The 15,302-nt window shown below is 35.2% G+C and overlaps 1 protein-coding gene across 22 annotated transcripts in view; it reads left to right on the top strand.

Moving 5' to 3' along the window:
- sls (sallimus) overlaps positions 1-15,302 on the top strand; it is a 259,979-nt gene that overhangs the window by 226,602 nt on the left and 18,075 nt on the right. For 19 of the 22 annotated variants that reach the window (XM_065368854.1, XM_065368863.1, XM_065368859.1 and 16 more), the window contains one exon: positions 696-15,206. The exons of 2 other annotated variants lie outside the window; for them this stretch is intronic. In XM_065368854.1, the coding sequence (XP_065224926.1) occupies positions 696-15,206 (14,511 nt within the window). The remainder of the gene's footprint in view (positions 1-695; positions 15,207-15,302) is intronic. One more of the 22 variants, XM_065368874.1, reaches the window with a different exon arrangement.

The following is a 15,302-nucleotide window of genomic DNA, read 5'->3' as shown; positions in this document are numbered from 1 at the left end:
TCTGCAACTAATTGTGATAATTCTTGTATGTAGCTTATTATTTCTGTAGTCATTTTACATTAGATGTGTGGATTTAATCGCTTTCAAGTGTGTTTTAAATTTTCCAAAGTGATGAACTGAGCTTGACTTATGCCATTGGTAAGTGCTTCTTGTGATTGTTTGCTAACTTAGTATCTTAGATTTTAGATTTTAGTCTATATTCTTTTTTTAAAAAGGTGCATTTTGAATGCTCCAGTCTGCAAAAACATTCTTCTATCTGCAACTGCAACTAAAAATGTTCTTCTGCTAAAGTGAACATGTTTTGCAAATGAACCTATTCTGCTGCAAATGTTAAAATCTTTCTTTTTTGCTCTCTCTGTCTTCTGTTCTGTCTTTTGTTTTTATTAGTGATTTTTATATATCAGTGATTTTATATATATACTATTGTATGAGTTTTTTTTTCTATATGCTTCAACTCCATTTTATTAGTCTATCTTTTCTTTTGTCTATTTCATCTATTTTCTTTCTTTTATAACAATTCATGCTATTTTCTACTTAACTTACTGATTGACTGCTGCTGTTCTCTGTCTGCATTTCTGAGTGACATCGTTGCTTTCAACTTACGAATCTTCAGCTTCTTCAACACTGGTGTCCTAGTTCCGTGTGGGGTGTTTAATGCGAGAGCGCTCAAACTGATCAATGTTTTTTCCTCGCAGAAACCCTCAAAGCGGAGGAAGATGAAGTACAACAGACCACCATCACAGAAGTCACTGAAGAAGAAGACATTGAACGTAGGGATACTACACAGGGCATAATTAGCCAGCCCAAAGAAGAAAAGAAACACCCAAAAGAGACAGAGGAAGAAGAAATCATTGTAATTGAAGAAGGCAAAGGACCTAAGAAAACAATCAAGAAGACTCGCAAACGAACTGATACTGAGGAAAAGCAAGTTGTTATAACTGAAGAGAAGAAGAAAAAAGATGATGAAAAAGAAGAGGAGGAAACTGTTGTCATTGAAGAGGAAAAACAAATTAAGAAAAAACCTAAGAAGAAAAAACATACTGAAATTGAAGAAGAGGTTATAATAACAGAGGAGACAGAGAAGAAGAAAAATACTGAAGAAGAGGATGAAGAAATTATAGAAGAACGTGAGACTCGTACTAAAAAGAAGAAAACTTTGAAAATCAAGCATGGAGTTAAGGATGAAATTGAGGAGGATGAAATTACAGATTTTGTTACCCAACCAGATACCCCAGTGAAATGCATTCCTTTACAAATTCCAAAACAAGTTGGTGAAGTGGTATCTGAAGCTAAAATTACTCATGTGCCTGATAATGAAGATATATTTGGGCACAGCATAGTCAAAATTATACCGCGTCAAGTTGCTACTAAAATTATTACACAAGGTGTTGAAAAAGAAGAAGATTCAGCTCAGAAAGCCCCTACTTCCTTACATGCAGAAGTATCCATTGATTCTAAAGAACCTATTTCAATAAATCAACCAGATACCAAAGAAGATCTAGGAAAGTTGAAACCAGTAGCAAAACCAGAAAGCAAAGAAGCTTCCACCACATTAATACCTATTCAAGGTGTTTCAGTTATTGATGTACAAGCTTTACATGATATCAAAGGGTTTGATAGAAATGCCACAGAAGGTGATAAAGCTAAATTTTCTGTAACATTACTAGAAGCAAAATCAATAACAGAGATTGAAACTGACCAGAAGGAAGGTATTGTGCCTGAAATGGCGCAACCAGTCATGAAAACTGCTCATGAAGAATTCACCTTGAAAGAGAGTGTCACTATTACTGAAGTAAATGAAAGTTCAGTTGAGGATGGATTTACCACTACTAAAACTGCTGTATCCCAGGTAACAGTTGAAGTTCCTACCATTGATTCAATCGAGATACAAGAAATTTTCCCTGAAACAAAGCCTGAAAAATATTATCCTGAAATAATAGTACCTACAGAAGTGGCTCAAAAATCAGTTATTCCTATGGGTCAAACTGCTACATCTAATATTCTACAACCCCAAGAGAAAGAGCAATTGTTGACTGTAGAAAAACGCCCCTCTGAGCAGACTGTGAATGTTAATGTAACATCAGGAGAATCATTGTTGGTAACTGAGATGAATGTAAATGAAAAAGAATTAGATTTTTCTGCTCTAAGAATACCAGAACAAGCTCATGTGACAGAAAATTACATTACAAATAAAAGTGTTGAAATTAGTACTGTTGAAAGTGAACAAACTGAAGAAACATTCAAGTTACCAGTCACTGAAGAATCCAAAGCAGAAACAGATATCTTGTTGCAAGAATCAGTGTCCACATCTCTGGTTCAAACTGGAGAAACAGAAGAAAATATAGTTATTGAACAACCTGACACAAGAAGCACAACAGAGAGTATAACTTGCCTTGAAACATCTACCATTTTTGAAACTGTGCTCCATGATACTGAAAAGATTTTACCAGCTGATGAAAAACCTACACAAATATATCCCTTAAGTAGCATGTTGCCTACAGAACATGTAGTAGTATTGGAAACAAACTTGGGTGAAACACCTTTGGATTTTTCTGATGTTTTAAAATATCCCACTGAAGATGCATCAACCTCATTTTCCACTGTGGAAGCTAAAGAAATCTCTGATACAATAGTACAAGAAAGTGAGAAACCTCTGACCATACTAGAACCTATCAAAGCAGCTGCAATGGATGACACTATTCCACAACAAGAGGTTACAGTTTTCCAAACTACTACAGCAGAAAAAGAAGACTTATTATGCTTACCTGAAATGCCTGAAAAACACAGAGGCAAAAAGGCTCCCAAAACACCAGTTCATTCTCTGGTTATTGAAGAAATAGCACCTGAAATTACAGCATCAGATTTTGTGAAATTTGAAGCTTCAACTACCCATGCTAAATTAGAACAAGATACTTTGAATGAAGTTGTTATTGAACAAACCATACATTCTGAGGATACAATCACATATGAAACTACCAAACCAGATACAAAAACAGCAGATTTAACAGTATTAGAAAAAGAAGGAATTGATGTAATTGAAACTATCAGTACTGACAAAGAGAAAGAATACATTCCTGGAAGCAAAATGGATGAATTTCATGCTGAAGAGTCAATAACTACTCAAAAAGTTGTCATAACCACTGAAGTAAAAACTGATGATGATTTAAAAGCATTTACTAGTGAGGTCCCTGATTCTAAAAAAGCCATTATCAATCAGGAAGTCCAACAAAGTGTTGAAGTTACTGATATTTTACCATCTGATAAAGAAAAAGAATTACCTAAAGATGTCATTCCAGAAGAAAAAACTGCATCCATTGATACAAATGAAAATGTTAGTGTGAGTATCTTTGAAGTAACTACTACAGATAAAGAAATAGAAATAGAAAATGAAGTTACTCCTGAAGTTAGTGCACATCCATCATTCAGTGGTCAAACAACTGCTATAAAAAGTGAAACACTACTCAGTGAAAATATTTCAGACTTTGATGTTGACAAGCCAAAGTCTAAAAAAGCACTTTTCAGCAGTGATGTTTTAGAAGAAATTGAAGTCACAGAAACCACCATTTCTGAATCTGAAAAAGATTTAGCCAAAGATAAAACTCCTATAACAGATAGAGCTGAAGTTGGTATCAGAGAAGAAAAGGAAATTACTGTAACTATGGTTGTATCTGAGGATAAAGAAACAGATTTGAAGTCATTTGAACTACCTGAAGATAAAATTGCACAATTTTCAATCAGTGGTCAACAAATTGCCCAAAAGGAAGAAATTATCACTGGTGTTGAACTAGATGATTTCAAGCAAGAAAAAATAGATCACGACCAGGCATTAGTAAAGCATGATCTCAATCCCTCTTTAATATCTACTGAATCATTTGTAACAGAATCTGAAAGTTATTTCTCTGATAAACCAACTCCTGAAACTAAAACTGCTGATCTTGATATTGAAAAATCAGTAACATTGAATGTCACTCAAATTAGTATTATTGAACAGGAGATCCCTGCAAACATTATTACTCCAGACTTGAAAATAGCCTTACCTAATGTCATGCCTAATGAATCTACAATAGTATCTGAAATTACTAGCACAATTAGTACTGGTAATGTAGCACCTTTGGAGATAATTTCCGCTAAAGCCATTCCAGATAATGTGCCATTTGAAAGTACAATCTCTAATGAGATTGTCCCTGGAGAAAAAGAATCTGTATTTGTTGAAGGACAAGTCCCTGATAGTAAGACTGCTGAAAGTGAAGTAATAGAAGAACAAAGTATCACTGTTTCAGTCAGCATTACTAATGATAATATTGATGATCTTCCTAGTCCTGATGAGGTTCCTAAGAAGGTTGCCAAGTTTGATATTTCTGGACATGAAGTAGCTGAAAGTACCATTGTGATACCTGATAATATCACCAAAGATTTTGATATTTCTGCACCTACTGAAGATATTGCTGGAGTTTCTCATACCCTATATCAACCTTCAACTCACACTGAAATTCAAACTTGTGAAAATGAGGGTAGTTACTCAGCTGAAAAGCTAATATCAAAGCATGCTGAACTTAATGTATCTGAGAAAACTTCAGTTACTGTGATTGAAACCATTGCAGAAGATAAAGAAGGTGATGTAAAGATCTCTGAAATACCTGAAAATAAACATGCTGGTGTGGACATTAGTGGCAGTATGGTCCCTCTTTCTTCTGAAATAGTACCTGAATCTGTTGTGGGTAGTTTCTCAAAAACTGAAGTTTTGCCCACAAGTGCTGAACTAACCCAACTGGAATATCAAGCTACCATAACATCTTTTGTTACTACTTCTGAAAAAGAAAATAAACGCGATGATACATTTTCTAAACAGGAAGAAAAGGCTCAGCCAGGTGTTGAAGAAGAGCAAAGTATTTCTATTTTTGATGTTGTTGTACAAGAAAAAGAAAAGGATTTTCTTGCAACTGAAAAACCAGAGTCTAAAAATGCTTTACTAGAGGTAACTGGTCACTTAATATCTGAAACTAGAGAAACTATTGTGAGCAATGAAGTTGGTAAATTACCAGAATTTGAGAAAACATCAGGATTAGCTCATACAACACATATTCCAATTGAAGCAGTCACCCAGTCAGAAGTAACTCCTCAAGAAGCAGAGAGTTCTTTAGTGTCTCAAGTTCCTAATGATGCCTCAGCTTCTTCAACATTTTTACCTGAAGAAAGTGTTGAAGTTACCCTCATTACAACAGTGGATAAAGAAACTGAACTCCCAACTGAAGTTGCACCAGAGGGTAAAACAGTATTATCAAAGGTAACTCCTGGATTAGATGTATTAGAAACTAGAGAAATTACAATTCAAGAAAGCACTGGTATCATTGAAGAAGAGGCACAAACAGCGTTGGCTAAAAGGTACCAAATACCTTTGCATACATTCAGTGTCAAAGAAACACTACCAGGTGAAGTGGAAGAAAGCCTTCCTAGATTCATTACTCCTGATAACAAAAATGCTAGTGTGAATTTTGAACAAGGTAAAAGAAGCTTGATCATGACTGAAGTTATTGCTGAAGATACAGAAACTAAATCTGAAGACTTTAAACATGATTTATCCAAAGCAGAGTCCATAATTACTCTTACAGAAGCTACTAGTACAACTGAAGTTATAGTTGCTAACAATACTGATAGATTTATGGAACAACCATTAGAACTTGCTCAAGCTACTGCAGATCAACTTTCATTAACAAGCATTTGCTTGGAAGAAACTATTCCTTCTGAGAAAGAAAGTAAATTTGAAGCCAAGCCTATTCCTAAGAGTAGTGATATTGATGTAGCATTTGAAGAAGAAAAAAGTATATCTATCACAGAAACAGTTGTGACTGAAATGGAATCTGATTTCACTGATAAGTTTGTAATTGATAGGAAAACTGCAAAACCAGAAGTAGCTGGTCATATTGTTGCTGAAAAAGAAGAAGTAGTTCCACAACAAACTACATCAGATGTCAAACCTTCAAAGAGTGATAGTGGTAAAGCTAAAATTGAACAAATACCTCATGAAGCCATTCAAACATCTTCAATAACAGCAGGGGAAAAAGAAAAACATGTTGAGCAAATCTCTCCTAGTACAAGCAGTGCTGAACAAACATTTATTGAGGAACATAGTGTCAATGTTGTTCAGATATCAACAGTTGAAAAGGAAGGAGACTTTGATGCGTTGGTTTTACCTGCGGAAAAATCTGCACTTCCAAACATTGAAAACATTGGTAAAGAAGTTGTAGAGCATAATCTAGTTGTTATAGAGGAAGGAATGGGCTCTGTGGATGATTTTCTTTCTCAAACTATAACTGCCAAGTCTGCAAATATTCCGTTGGAATCAATTACTGGGTCTGAAATTATTGCAAATGAAGCTGAAAAACCATTGAAAGATACTAAAGTAGATACTTCATCAGCTTCTATTACTTGTACTGAAATGACTAGTGTCACTGTTTCTGAAACTACTACGGAAGACAAGGAGGTGGAATTTAGCTCTTCTCATGTTCCTGATAAAATGGCTTTCAAAAATATTTCCCCTGGTCATGATATTTCTGTGGCTAGTGAAGTCATTCCTTCAGATTCTGTGGGAGAAGTTATTGAAAGTTTACCCACTACAGCATCAGCTCAACCCATACAAAGTCTTCTAAGTAGTCTGGATGTTGCTGAAATAAAACCTGGTGAGATGGAAAGTACTTTGATATCTAACAATGTTCCTGATGAGAAGAGAGCTGATATAGATTATGAGCAAAGCACTACTGTAGCTGTATCTGAGACTTTTGTACAAGATACTGAAACTGAGTATTCTAGTATAAAGCCCATCCAAGCTACTGCAGAGCTTGATATAATTCCAAAACAACCTATTGGTATGAGTGAAGTTATAGCTCAGATTTCAACTCAATCTTTGACTCCAGATAAACCAACAGTAGCTCTAGCATCTGCAGAAAACATTCCTTGTCAAAGTTTACAAACAACTGAAACAACTGTAGCAGAAACTGAAAAGCAAATGAAAGAAGACATTTTTTCAGGCTCTAAAGCTCTTGTAGAATTTGAAGAAGATAAAAGTATTTCAATAACTGAAATAATACCCACAGAAGCAGAAGGGCCATTCAAAAAACAACCAACACCATCCACTAAACAAGCTGAACTCTTTATTAGTGGTCAAGTTACAGCCTCAACAAAAGAAGTAATTACTGATGAAAGTATAAAGCCATTCACAATTGAAAGTACTTCAGAAGAAAAAGCAGCTACTCAACCAGTTCCTCACGATACTACTATTCATTCAATGGTCACACCAATAGAGAAAGAATCTACATTTATAACTGAAATAACTCCTAGCAATGTTGCTCATGCAGCTACTGATGAGCAACATAGTATTAGCATAACAGATGTATCTTCTGTGGAATCTGAATGTAATCTTGAAATCATCAAAACAACTGATAAATTTGCTTCTCCTGCTGTTATACCTCAGCAAGTTCCTGAAACAGAAGAAATTGTGTGTAATATTGAAACTGGTGATGTACCCAAATTTAGTATCATCCCCACAAATGCTAATGAAACACAATCACTTTTTGAAAGTATTGCTCAAACACAATCAAATATTTGTGAAGCTGAGGATGAATTTAATGTCACTCAAACTAACACCACATCTGCAATGATGAATTATCTAGAGCAAACTGGTGTTTCAGTATCTGAAGTTACTGCAATAGACTCAGAAAGCAAATTAAAAACTGTTGAAAGAACTAAAACAGAAAGTGCTACAACTGAATTCTCAGTTTCTGAAGTACCAAGCCAGTCTGAAGTAATACCTAGTGACACACTTTCTAACTTGAAGGAAGATGCTCTACCAATGACTAGTATACAGCCAACACCTCTTGCTTTGTCTTCTTTGTTGACAAGTATCGCCGATACAGTTGAAAAAGAAGGTAGTGCTCCAGATTTCTTGTTACCAAGCACCAAGACAGCTTCATCTGATTTTGAGCAGAGTAGTCATGAAATTACAGTTGAAGAGGTGACTCTTCAAGACACTGAGGGTAAATTTATTGAAACAGAGACTACAACTGCCACTTCAACACTGAAAGTAATTCCTATGGAATGTTATGTTACTTCTGAAGTCACTTCAAACACAAGTATTGGTGAATGTGCCAAACAAATTCCAACTGAAAGTAAAATTCAACCAAGTCATATCCCTACATTTATTCCTGTTCAGGCAGAAGATGTCATCATGGAGCAAGAAGAACAATTCATTAAAACTAAAACTACACAGCAAAATGTTATAGTAAATTTGGAAGAAGATACGAGTATAGAGGTATGTGAAGTAGTTCCTTCTGAAATGCCTGAGACATTGAATGTCACATTCACACCTCAGACTAGAGAAGCTGATCATGATATTAATTCTACTCAAGGCGTTGCTGAACAGAAAGAAATTACCATTCTAAGTCACACTCAACATTTACCTACTGAGAAAACACCTACTGTTGTTGCTGAATCAAAACAAGATCTACTTCAAGAATGTGTTATATCTGAAATATGTTCCCATGAAAAAGAGTCACCATTTGAAAAGAATCCTAAAGAAACTAAAAATGTTAATATTTTGTTGGATTCCACTGAGCATGGACTTACTGTGACTGAGGTACAGACTGTGGAAAAAGAAAGTGCTTTGATTGATAAGCCTAAAGTATTGAGTAGTACCGCTGAAACTACCTTTACTAGTTCAGAAGCTCTACAAACCTCTGAAGTTGTTTCTGATATGAAAACTGAAGATTTATCTGAGTTCAAATCAACTGAGAGCACTGCATCTAAATCTCAAATACCTCACGAAACCTTCATTATCACAGAAACAACTACTGATGAAACTGAAGGTAATTTTAGTCCTGAAGAAATGAAACAATCCCAAGCTTCTCAAACAATCCCTGAACAACAAAGTATTTCTGTTTCTGTGCCTTGGTCAGGGGATAAAGAAAGCATATTACCTAAGCCATTCAAACCTAAGGAAATGGCTGCTAGTCCTGATTTTACTAGTTTAGAAATTGCTCAAAAATCTGAATACATCCCTGAAGACAATACTGATACATTTGAGAGTAAACTAGTTGAAAAAGTTTCTGCTAAAGTAGATCAGTCAACTTTAGATAGCTTGACTGAAGAAGTAACCATTGTTCATGAAAAAGAAAGTCAATATAAGGAAACAAAGAAGACTAAAACTGTTAGTGCTGAAGTTGAAGTTATAACAGAAGATAGTGTGCATATCACTCAGGTTCAAATTGGTGAAAAAGAAAGTATATACACACCTAATCAAATTACTTCTACCAAAACTGCAGGTCAAAGTATAGATGATTTTATAGCCTTTACTCAGTCTGAAGTAACTGTTCATTCAACAGCTGAGGAAATTATCACCAAATTACCAGATACTACCACTGCTATTCCATCTGAGGAGGTGACACATGGTGTATTGATAACTGAAATGTTACCTCAAGAGAAAGAAAATGAATTTGTTGGTCAATTTAAACCATCAACCTCAACTGCAGATGTGGAAGTAGCTGCAAATAAATGTGCTACAATTATACAAGAGGTAACAACTCAGATGAAAGAAGATGATTTAGATATTAAAACTCTTTCAGAGATAAAAGAAGCTAGGCCTAGCATAACTGAGGGTAAAGAAATAGCTGAAACTTCTGACATAATCCCAGAAATAAGTCTGGAAGAATTTGAAAAATTCAAAACACATTCATTTACAGCCAAAAGCACCCGAGACACTCTTGAAGCAGTACAATTGAGTGAAACTTTACCTCAAGATAAAGAACAAATTTTGACCTCAGGTGGTACTAAAAGTGAAACAGCTAAAGTTCAAATTGATAATGTTGTAAGTGTTGATATCACTGAAATTTCCCCTGCTGAGACTGAAGGTGCTTATGAAGCTACAAAACAACCTGAAACTCAGTCTGCCAAACCTAATGTTGTTACCAGAGATGTTGCTGAAACTAGTGAGGTGCTTCTAGAAAGTAATGTGTCTAAGTTGCAGATCAGTAAACCAACTGATGATCAAGCTGAACTAAAACCAGTAGCATTTGAATCTTTGCAGCAAAGTGTACCTGAAGTTCAAGAAAGTGAAAAGGAGTTCATTGGCAAGTTCCAACCAGATAAAATGAAAGCTAGTTTTACCATTAAAGAGGATAGAAGCATAACTGTATCTGAAATTGTAACTGAAGATAAAGAAGATGTTTTGCCCTCTTTTAAAGCTTCTACAGTTCAAACCACTCCTCAAGAAGATACATCTGTTCTAGAAGGTCTTGAAATCTCAGAAGTTGTGACTGGTTCTAGTATAACTGATATTAAATCTTCTAAAAGCAATACCCAGACTGCCAAAGTTGAACAAGGGACTTTTGTTAGCATTATTGAATCGGAAACACAAGTGCAAGATACTGAAGCAGAATTCAAAGTTCAACCAACTTCAAAGGTTGGAGCTGAAATTAAAGTTGAAGAAAAGCAAAGTGTGATAATAACTGAAGTATCAACTGATGATAAAGAACAAGAACTAGCTACTCAGAAAGAATCTAAATCAACAACAGCTACCACTAAAATTTTGAGCCAAGAGTCTGTGGAAGTTTCTGATATTTCCCCAACAACTGATATAATTCCATTCAAGGGGCCATTACCTGATCTCACCCAAGCTTTACTATCTATTAAACCTGTAGATAGTTTGGTTGTTACTGAGAATATAATCCAGCAACAGAGTACAACTTTTGATGAAGATTTCAAACCAACTACCTCCAAATCTTCCATCACTGTTGAAGAATTTAAAAGCATTCATACTTCTACAACGCTTGTATGTGATAAAGAAGAATCTTTGCCTCAAATTAGGCAGGCCCCAGATGCTTCATCTCAGATTAATGTGGAGGGAAGAGAAATTGCTGAAACAACTGAAGTTATTACCAGTGATGAATTAAAACCTAGGGAAGTAGTACAGCCAGTTTCAGATCAAGCCACTTCACACCATATTCCATTGCAAAATGTTTTAAAAACCATTGTGCATTCTCAAGATAAGGAAGGCAATTTACCTGAGAGTACTGCAAAATCTTTCATTGCTAGTTTTCAGCAAGATACATTAAATAGTATTGTTCAAACTGAGCTGCAAATTCAAGATTCAGAAAATAAGTTTCAATCTCCTGAAAACCCAACCAATATGAAAGCTAATGTGAATTTAGAGGGTGTTCAGCCAGTAGAGATAACTGAAGTAACATCTCAAGAATCTGAACAAGAATTAAGTATTACTAGTGAAACTGGAAGGACTGCCCAGCCAGGAATACTTAGTAGGGAATCAGCACTTGTGTTTGATGTTGAAACTCAGGAGAATGCTGTGCCTTTTGAGGGTAAATCATTGCCAACCACTTCAGCAGTTCGAACTTGCGACACATTTTCTAGTTTAATTCAGTCTGAATCCACAGTTCAAGATTCAGAAAGGAAATTCCAGCCTCATCCAACTACAACTGTTTCAGCAGATGTGAATTTGGAAGAAACTTCATCAGTGGTGGTTACTGAGACACTTGTTGAAGAGAGAGAAAAGGAGATTCATCCTGAAGATGTGAAGAGGAAGAAAGCTCAACCAACTGTGATAAGCCAAGAATCGGTTGAAGTGACTAATATAAAACCAAGTGAGGGTATTGTGCCTTTTGAAGATAAACAACCCAGTAAATCTTCAGTGTTGATTTCTCAAGAACCATTTAGTGAGTTGACACAATCTACAACAGAAACACAGGAATCTGAACAAAAACTGGAGGTTGCTAAATCAGCTCTCAGGGCTTCTGCAGATGTGAGTGTAGAGGAAACTAGATCTGTGCTCATAACAGAAACAAAAACGGAAGAAAAAGAAAAGGAAATCAACAAACCAGAAATGGATAAAAAGAAAGCACAGCCTAGTGTAATTAGCCAAGAATCTGTTGAGGTGTTTGAAATAAAACCTAATGAGGGCATTGTACCTTTTGAAGGCAAGACACCTTCAACTACTATTGCTTCAACTTCCCAGGAGACTTTCTCCAGCATAATTCAATCAGAATTACAAATTCATGATGCCGAGGATAAGTTTGAAAAATTGAAACCCACTCCTACTGTTGAAGCAGACATCAATGTTCAGAAAGCTCATTCTGTAATGATAACTGAAATTATAAGTGAAGAAAAAGAAAATCAGCTTAAACTGGCAGATATAGATAAGAAAACTGCACAACCTGATATACTTGATCAAGAATCTGTGGAAGTGTTGGATATGAAACCTCATGAAAGTACCACACCCTTTGAAGGTAAAACACCTTGTGTAATAAAAGCAGAGAAATCTCAAGGTACTTTTTCAAGTATAATTCAGTCAGATGTGCAAGTTCAGGATTCTGAGACCAAATTTGAAGTGGCTAAGCCAACAACTTCAATGGAAGCGGAGGTAAATATTGAAGAGACAAAATCAGTTACTGTTACTCAAACTTTAACTGTAGAGAAAGAAGAACATATTGAGCCAGAAAAAGTGGAAAAGAAGAAAGCACAACCAAATGTCATTGACCAAGAATCATTGGAGGTATTGGACATTAAGCCACAAGAAGGTTTAACACCGTTAATTGATAAAGTGCCAGATGTAAATGAGGCTTTGGCTGTTCAGGAGCCATTTACTGGTTTAATTCAATCAGTGTTGCAAGTACATGATTCTGAAAACAAATTTGAGCAAAGTAAACAGAAGTCTACAGAATCTGCTAATGTTAGAGTTGAAGAAATGCAAACTATTATTGTTGCTGAAGTTTCAACAGAAGAAAAAGAAAAGAATATCAAGCCTGATGATGTTAAAAAAGAACAGATTAAACTAAGTGTGTTAAATCAAGAACCAATTGAAGTTACAGATGTGAAAATCCAAGAAGGCTTAGTTCCTTTTGAAGAGGAAACGCCAGATACTTCTATTGTTTCAGAAACACAGCAACCTTTTGAAGGTTTTACACAATCTGAACTTATCATTCATGATACAGTTGATAAACTGAAGAAACTAGAGGTGTCCAGTTCATCTGCTGACGTTATTATTGAAGAAGCTCGTTCAGTGTCAATTACTGAAACACTACCTGAAGAAAAAGAGAAGAAATTGAAGCCCAATGAGTTTGATGAAAAGAGAGCTAAACCTGATGTTATTAGCCAGAAATCAGTAGAAGTGTTGGATGTTGAAAGTCATGAAGGATTATTGCCTTTTAAAGATGAGACAGTGGGGAAAACTGCAACTGTGTTACAAGAAACATTCTCTGAATTAATACAGTCTGAATTGCAAGTACAACAGGCTGAAGATACCCTTGAAAAGCAAAAAGATCTTCTTACTGCTTCTGCTGATGTTATAGTAGAAAAAACTAGATCAGTGGTTGTAAGTGAAACATTACCTGAAGAAAAAGAAAGAATCATGAAGTCTGATGATATCAAGAAAAAGAAGGCACAGCCAAAAGTAATTAGCCAGCAATCAGTAGAAGTGACTCAGGTTAAATCCTCTGAAAATGTTGCTCCATTTGTTGAAAAAACACCAGAACTCACAATTGCTTCCACAACACAAGATATGGTATCAGGATTGATGCAGTCTGAGTTACATATTCAAGATTCAGAAGAACAGTTTGGAGAAGCTCCTTTGAGCACTGAATCAGCAGAAATTAATGTTGAAAAGAGTTATTCAGTCATTGTAACTGAAACAGTTCTTGAAGAGAAGGAAAAGAAAAGAAAAGACAAGCAGATTGACCATAAAAAAGCAAAACCCAATGTCATTAGTCAGGAATCTGTTGAAGTGTTTGATATTAAAACACATGATGGAACTAAGCCTTTAGCAGAAGAAAAACCTGAAAAAATCACAGCTGGAAGCTCTCAAGAACCATTGACTGGCTTAATACAAATAGAAACTCAAGTGCAAGACATTGAAGGTAAATTTGAGCAATCAAAACCAACATCAGTAGCAGCTAATGTTAATATTCAGGAACAACAACCTGTTGTAGTAACTGAAGTTATTCATGAAGAGAAAGAAGATAAGTTCAATGTCAAACCAAAAATAATAACAAAAGCATCACGTCAGATAATTAGTCAAGAATCAGTAGAAGTAATGGACATCACTTCTGAGCAAGATGTAGCTCCCATCACTGATATTCATCAACCAACTCAAACTGCTACCTCAACTATGAGACCTATTGAAGGATTAATAGTTTCTGAGGAAATTGTCCAACATACTAATGAAAATTTTGATTCCAAACCTGAATCCCTAGTTCAACCATCTGTCAACTTTGAAGAAATTGAGAGTGTTGCTGTATCAGAAATTTCACCTGATCATAAAGAGATTGAGTTTTCACCTTCTCAACCTCAACAAGAAACTTCTTCAAGACCTGAATTAGAAACATTAGATATTGCTCAAAGTACTGAAGTAGTCACCATTGATACCATAAAAGTATCTGAAATTGAACCAGTATTGGATGATACTGCATCTGTCCATCTTATTCCCCATCAAAGCACTGTTGGATCAGTCACTGTTGTAGAAGACAAAGAAGATGTTTTGAAACAGAAAAAAACTCCTGAAGTTAAAAATGCCGACTTGATTCTAGAAAATGCTAGAAAAGGAGCTCAAGTTACTGTGACACAGACCCAAGACAAAGAAAATGTATTTGAGCAGAAGCCTAGTATTTCAGCTTCAGCATCTTTGAATATTGATAGTCAAGAAACTACTACAGTTACAGAAGTTGTACCAAGTTTATCAACCACTGAATTGAAAGATTCAGTAAAACCTAAAAAATTACAAGGGAAAAAGCAACAAGATTCGTTCGATCATCTTGAAACAACTGAAACAATAGTACATGAAAGTGAAGCAGAATTAAAAAGTGAGAAGAAAAAACCAGAAGATGCTAAACCCAAATTTGATGAACTAAAAGGAATAACTGTATCTGAAATATCACCCGAAGATAAAGAAGATTCTTTCAAAGTTACTAAAGAAGATGAGAATGTGGCTGAATTTAGTTTTATCAAGCATAAAGCTGTAGTTAACAGTGAAATTTTAAGCGATGTAACAGCTGATGAATTCATAGCAGATTTAAAACCATCCAAAACTATAAAACCTCAAAAAACTGAACAGCATGGTCATGTCATTATCACTGAAGATACTCCCCTGGACTCGGAATCAATTATTGAAGATACTTCAGAGCAAACATCTGCTACCATTCAAATTGAAATTGGTAAGTGTTATAGCTTCAAACTTGACCAATAGTGAATTTAAGAGTATTTTTTAGAGATAAAATTTAAATATTATTCATAGTAAGGATTAGAATGTT

The sequence above is a fragment of the Planococcus citri genome, chromosome 5, assembly GCF_950023065.1.
Source record: "Planococcus citri chromosome 5, ihPlaCitr1.1, whole genome shotgun sequence".
In the NCBI taxonomy this organism is placed as follows: domain Eukaryota; kingdom Metazoa; phylum Arthropoda; class Insecta; order Hemiptera; family Pseudococcidae; genus Planococcus; species Planococcus citri.
Note: the sequence above shows the minus strand (reverse complement) of the source record. Positions and strands in the feature narration are given on the sequence as shown.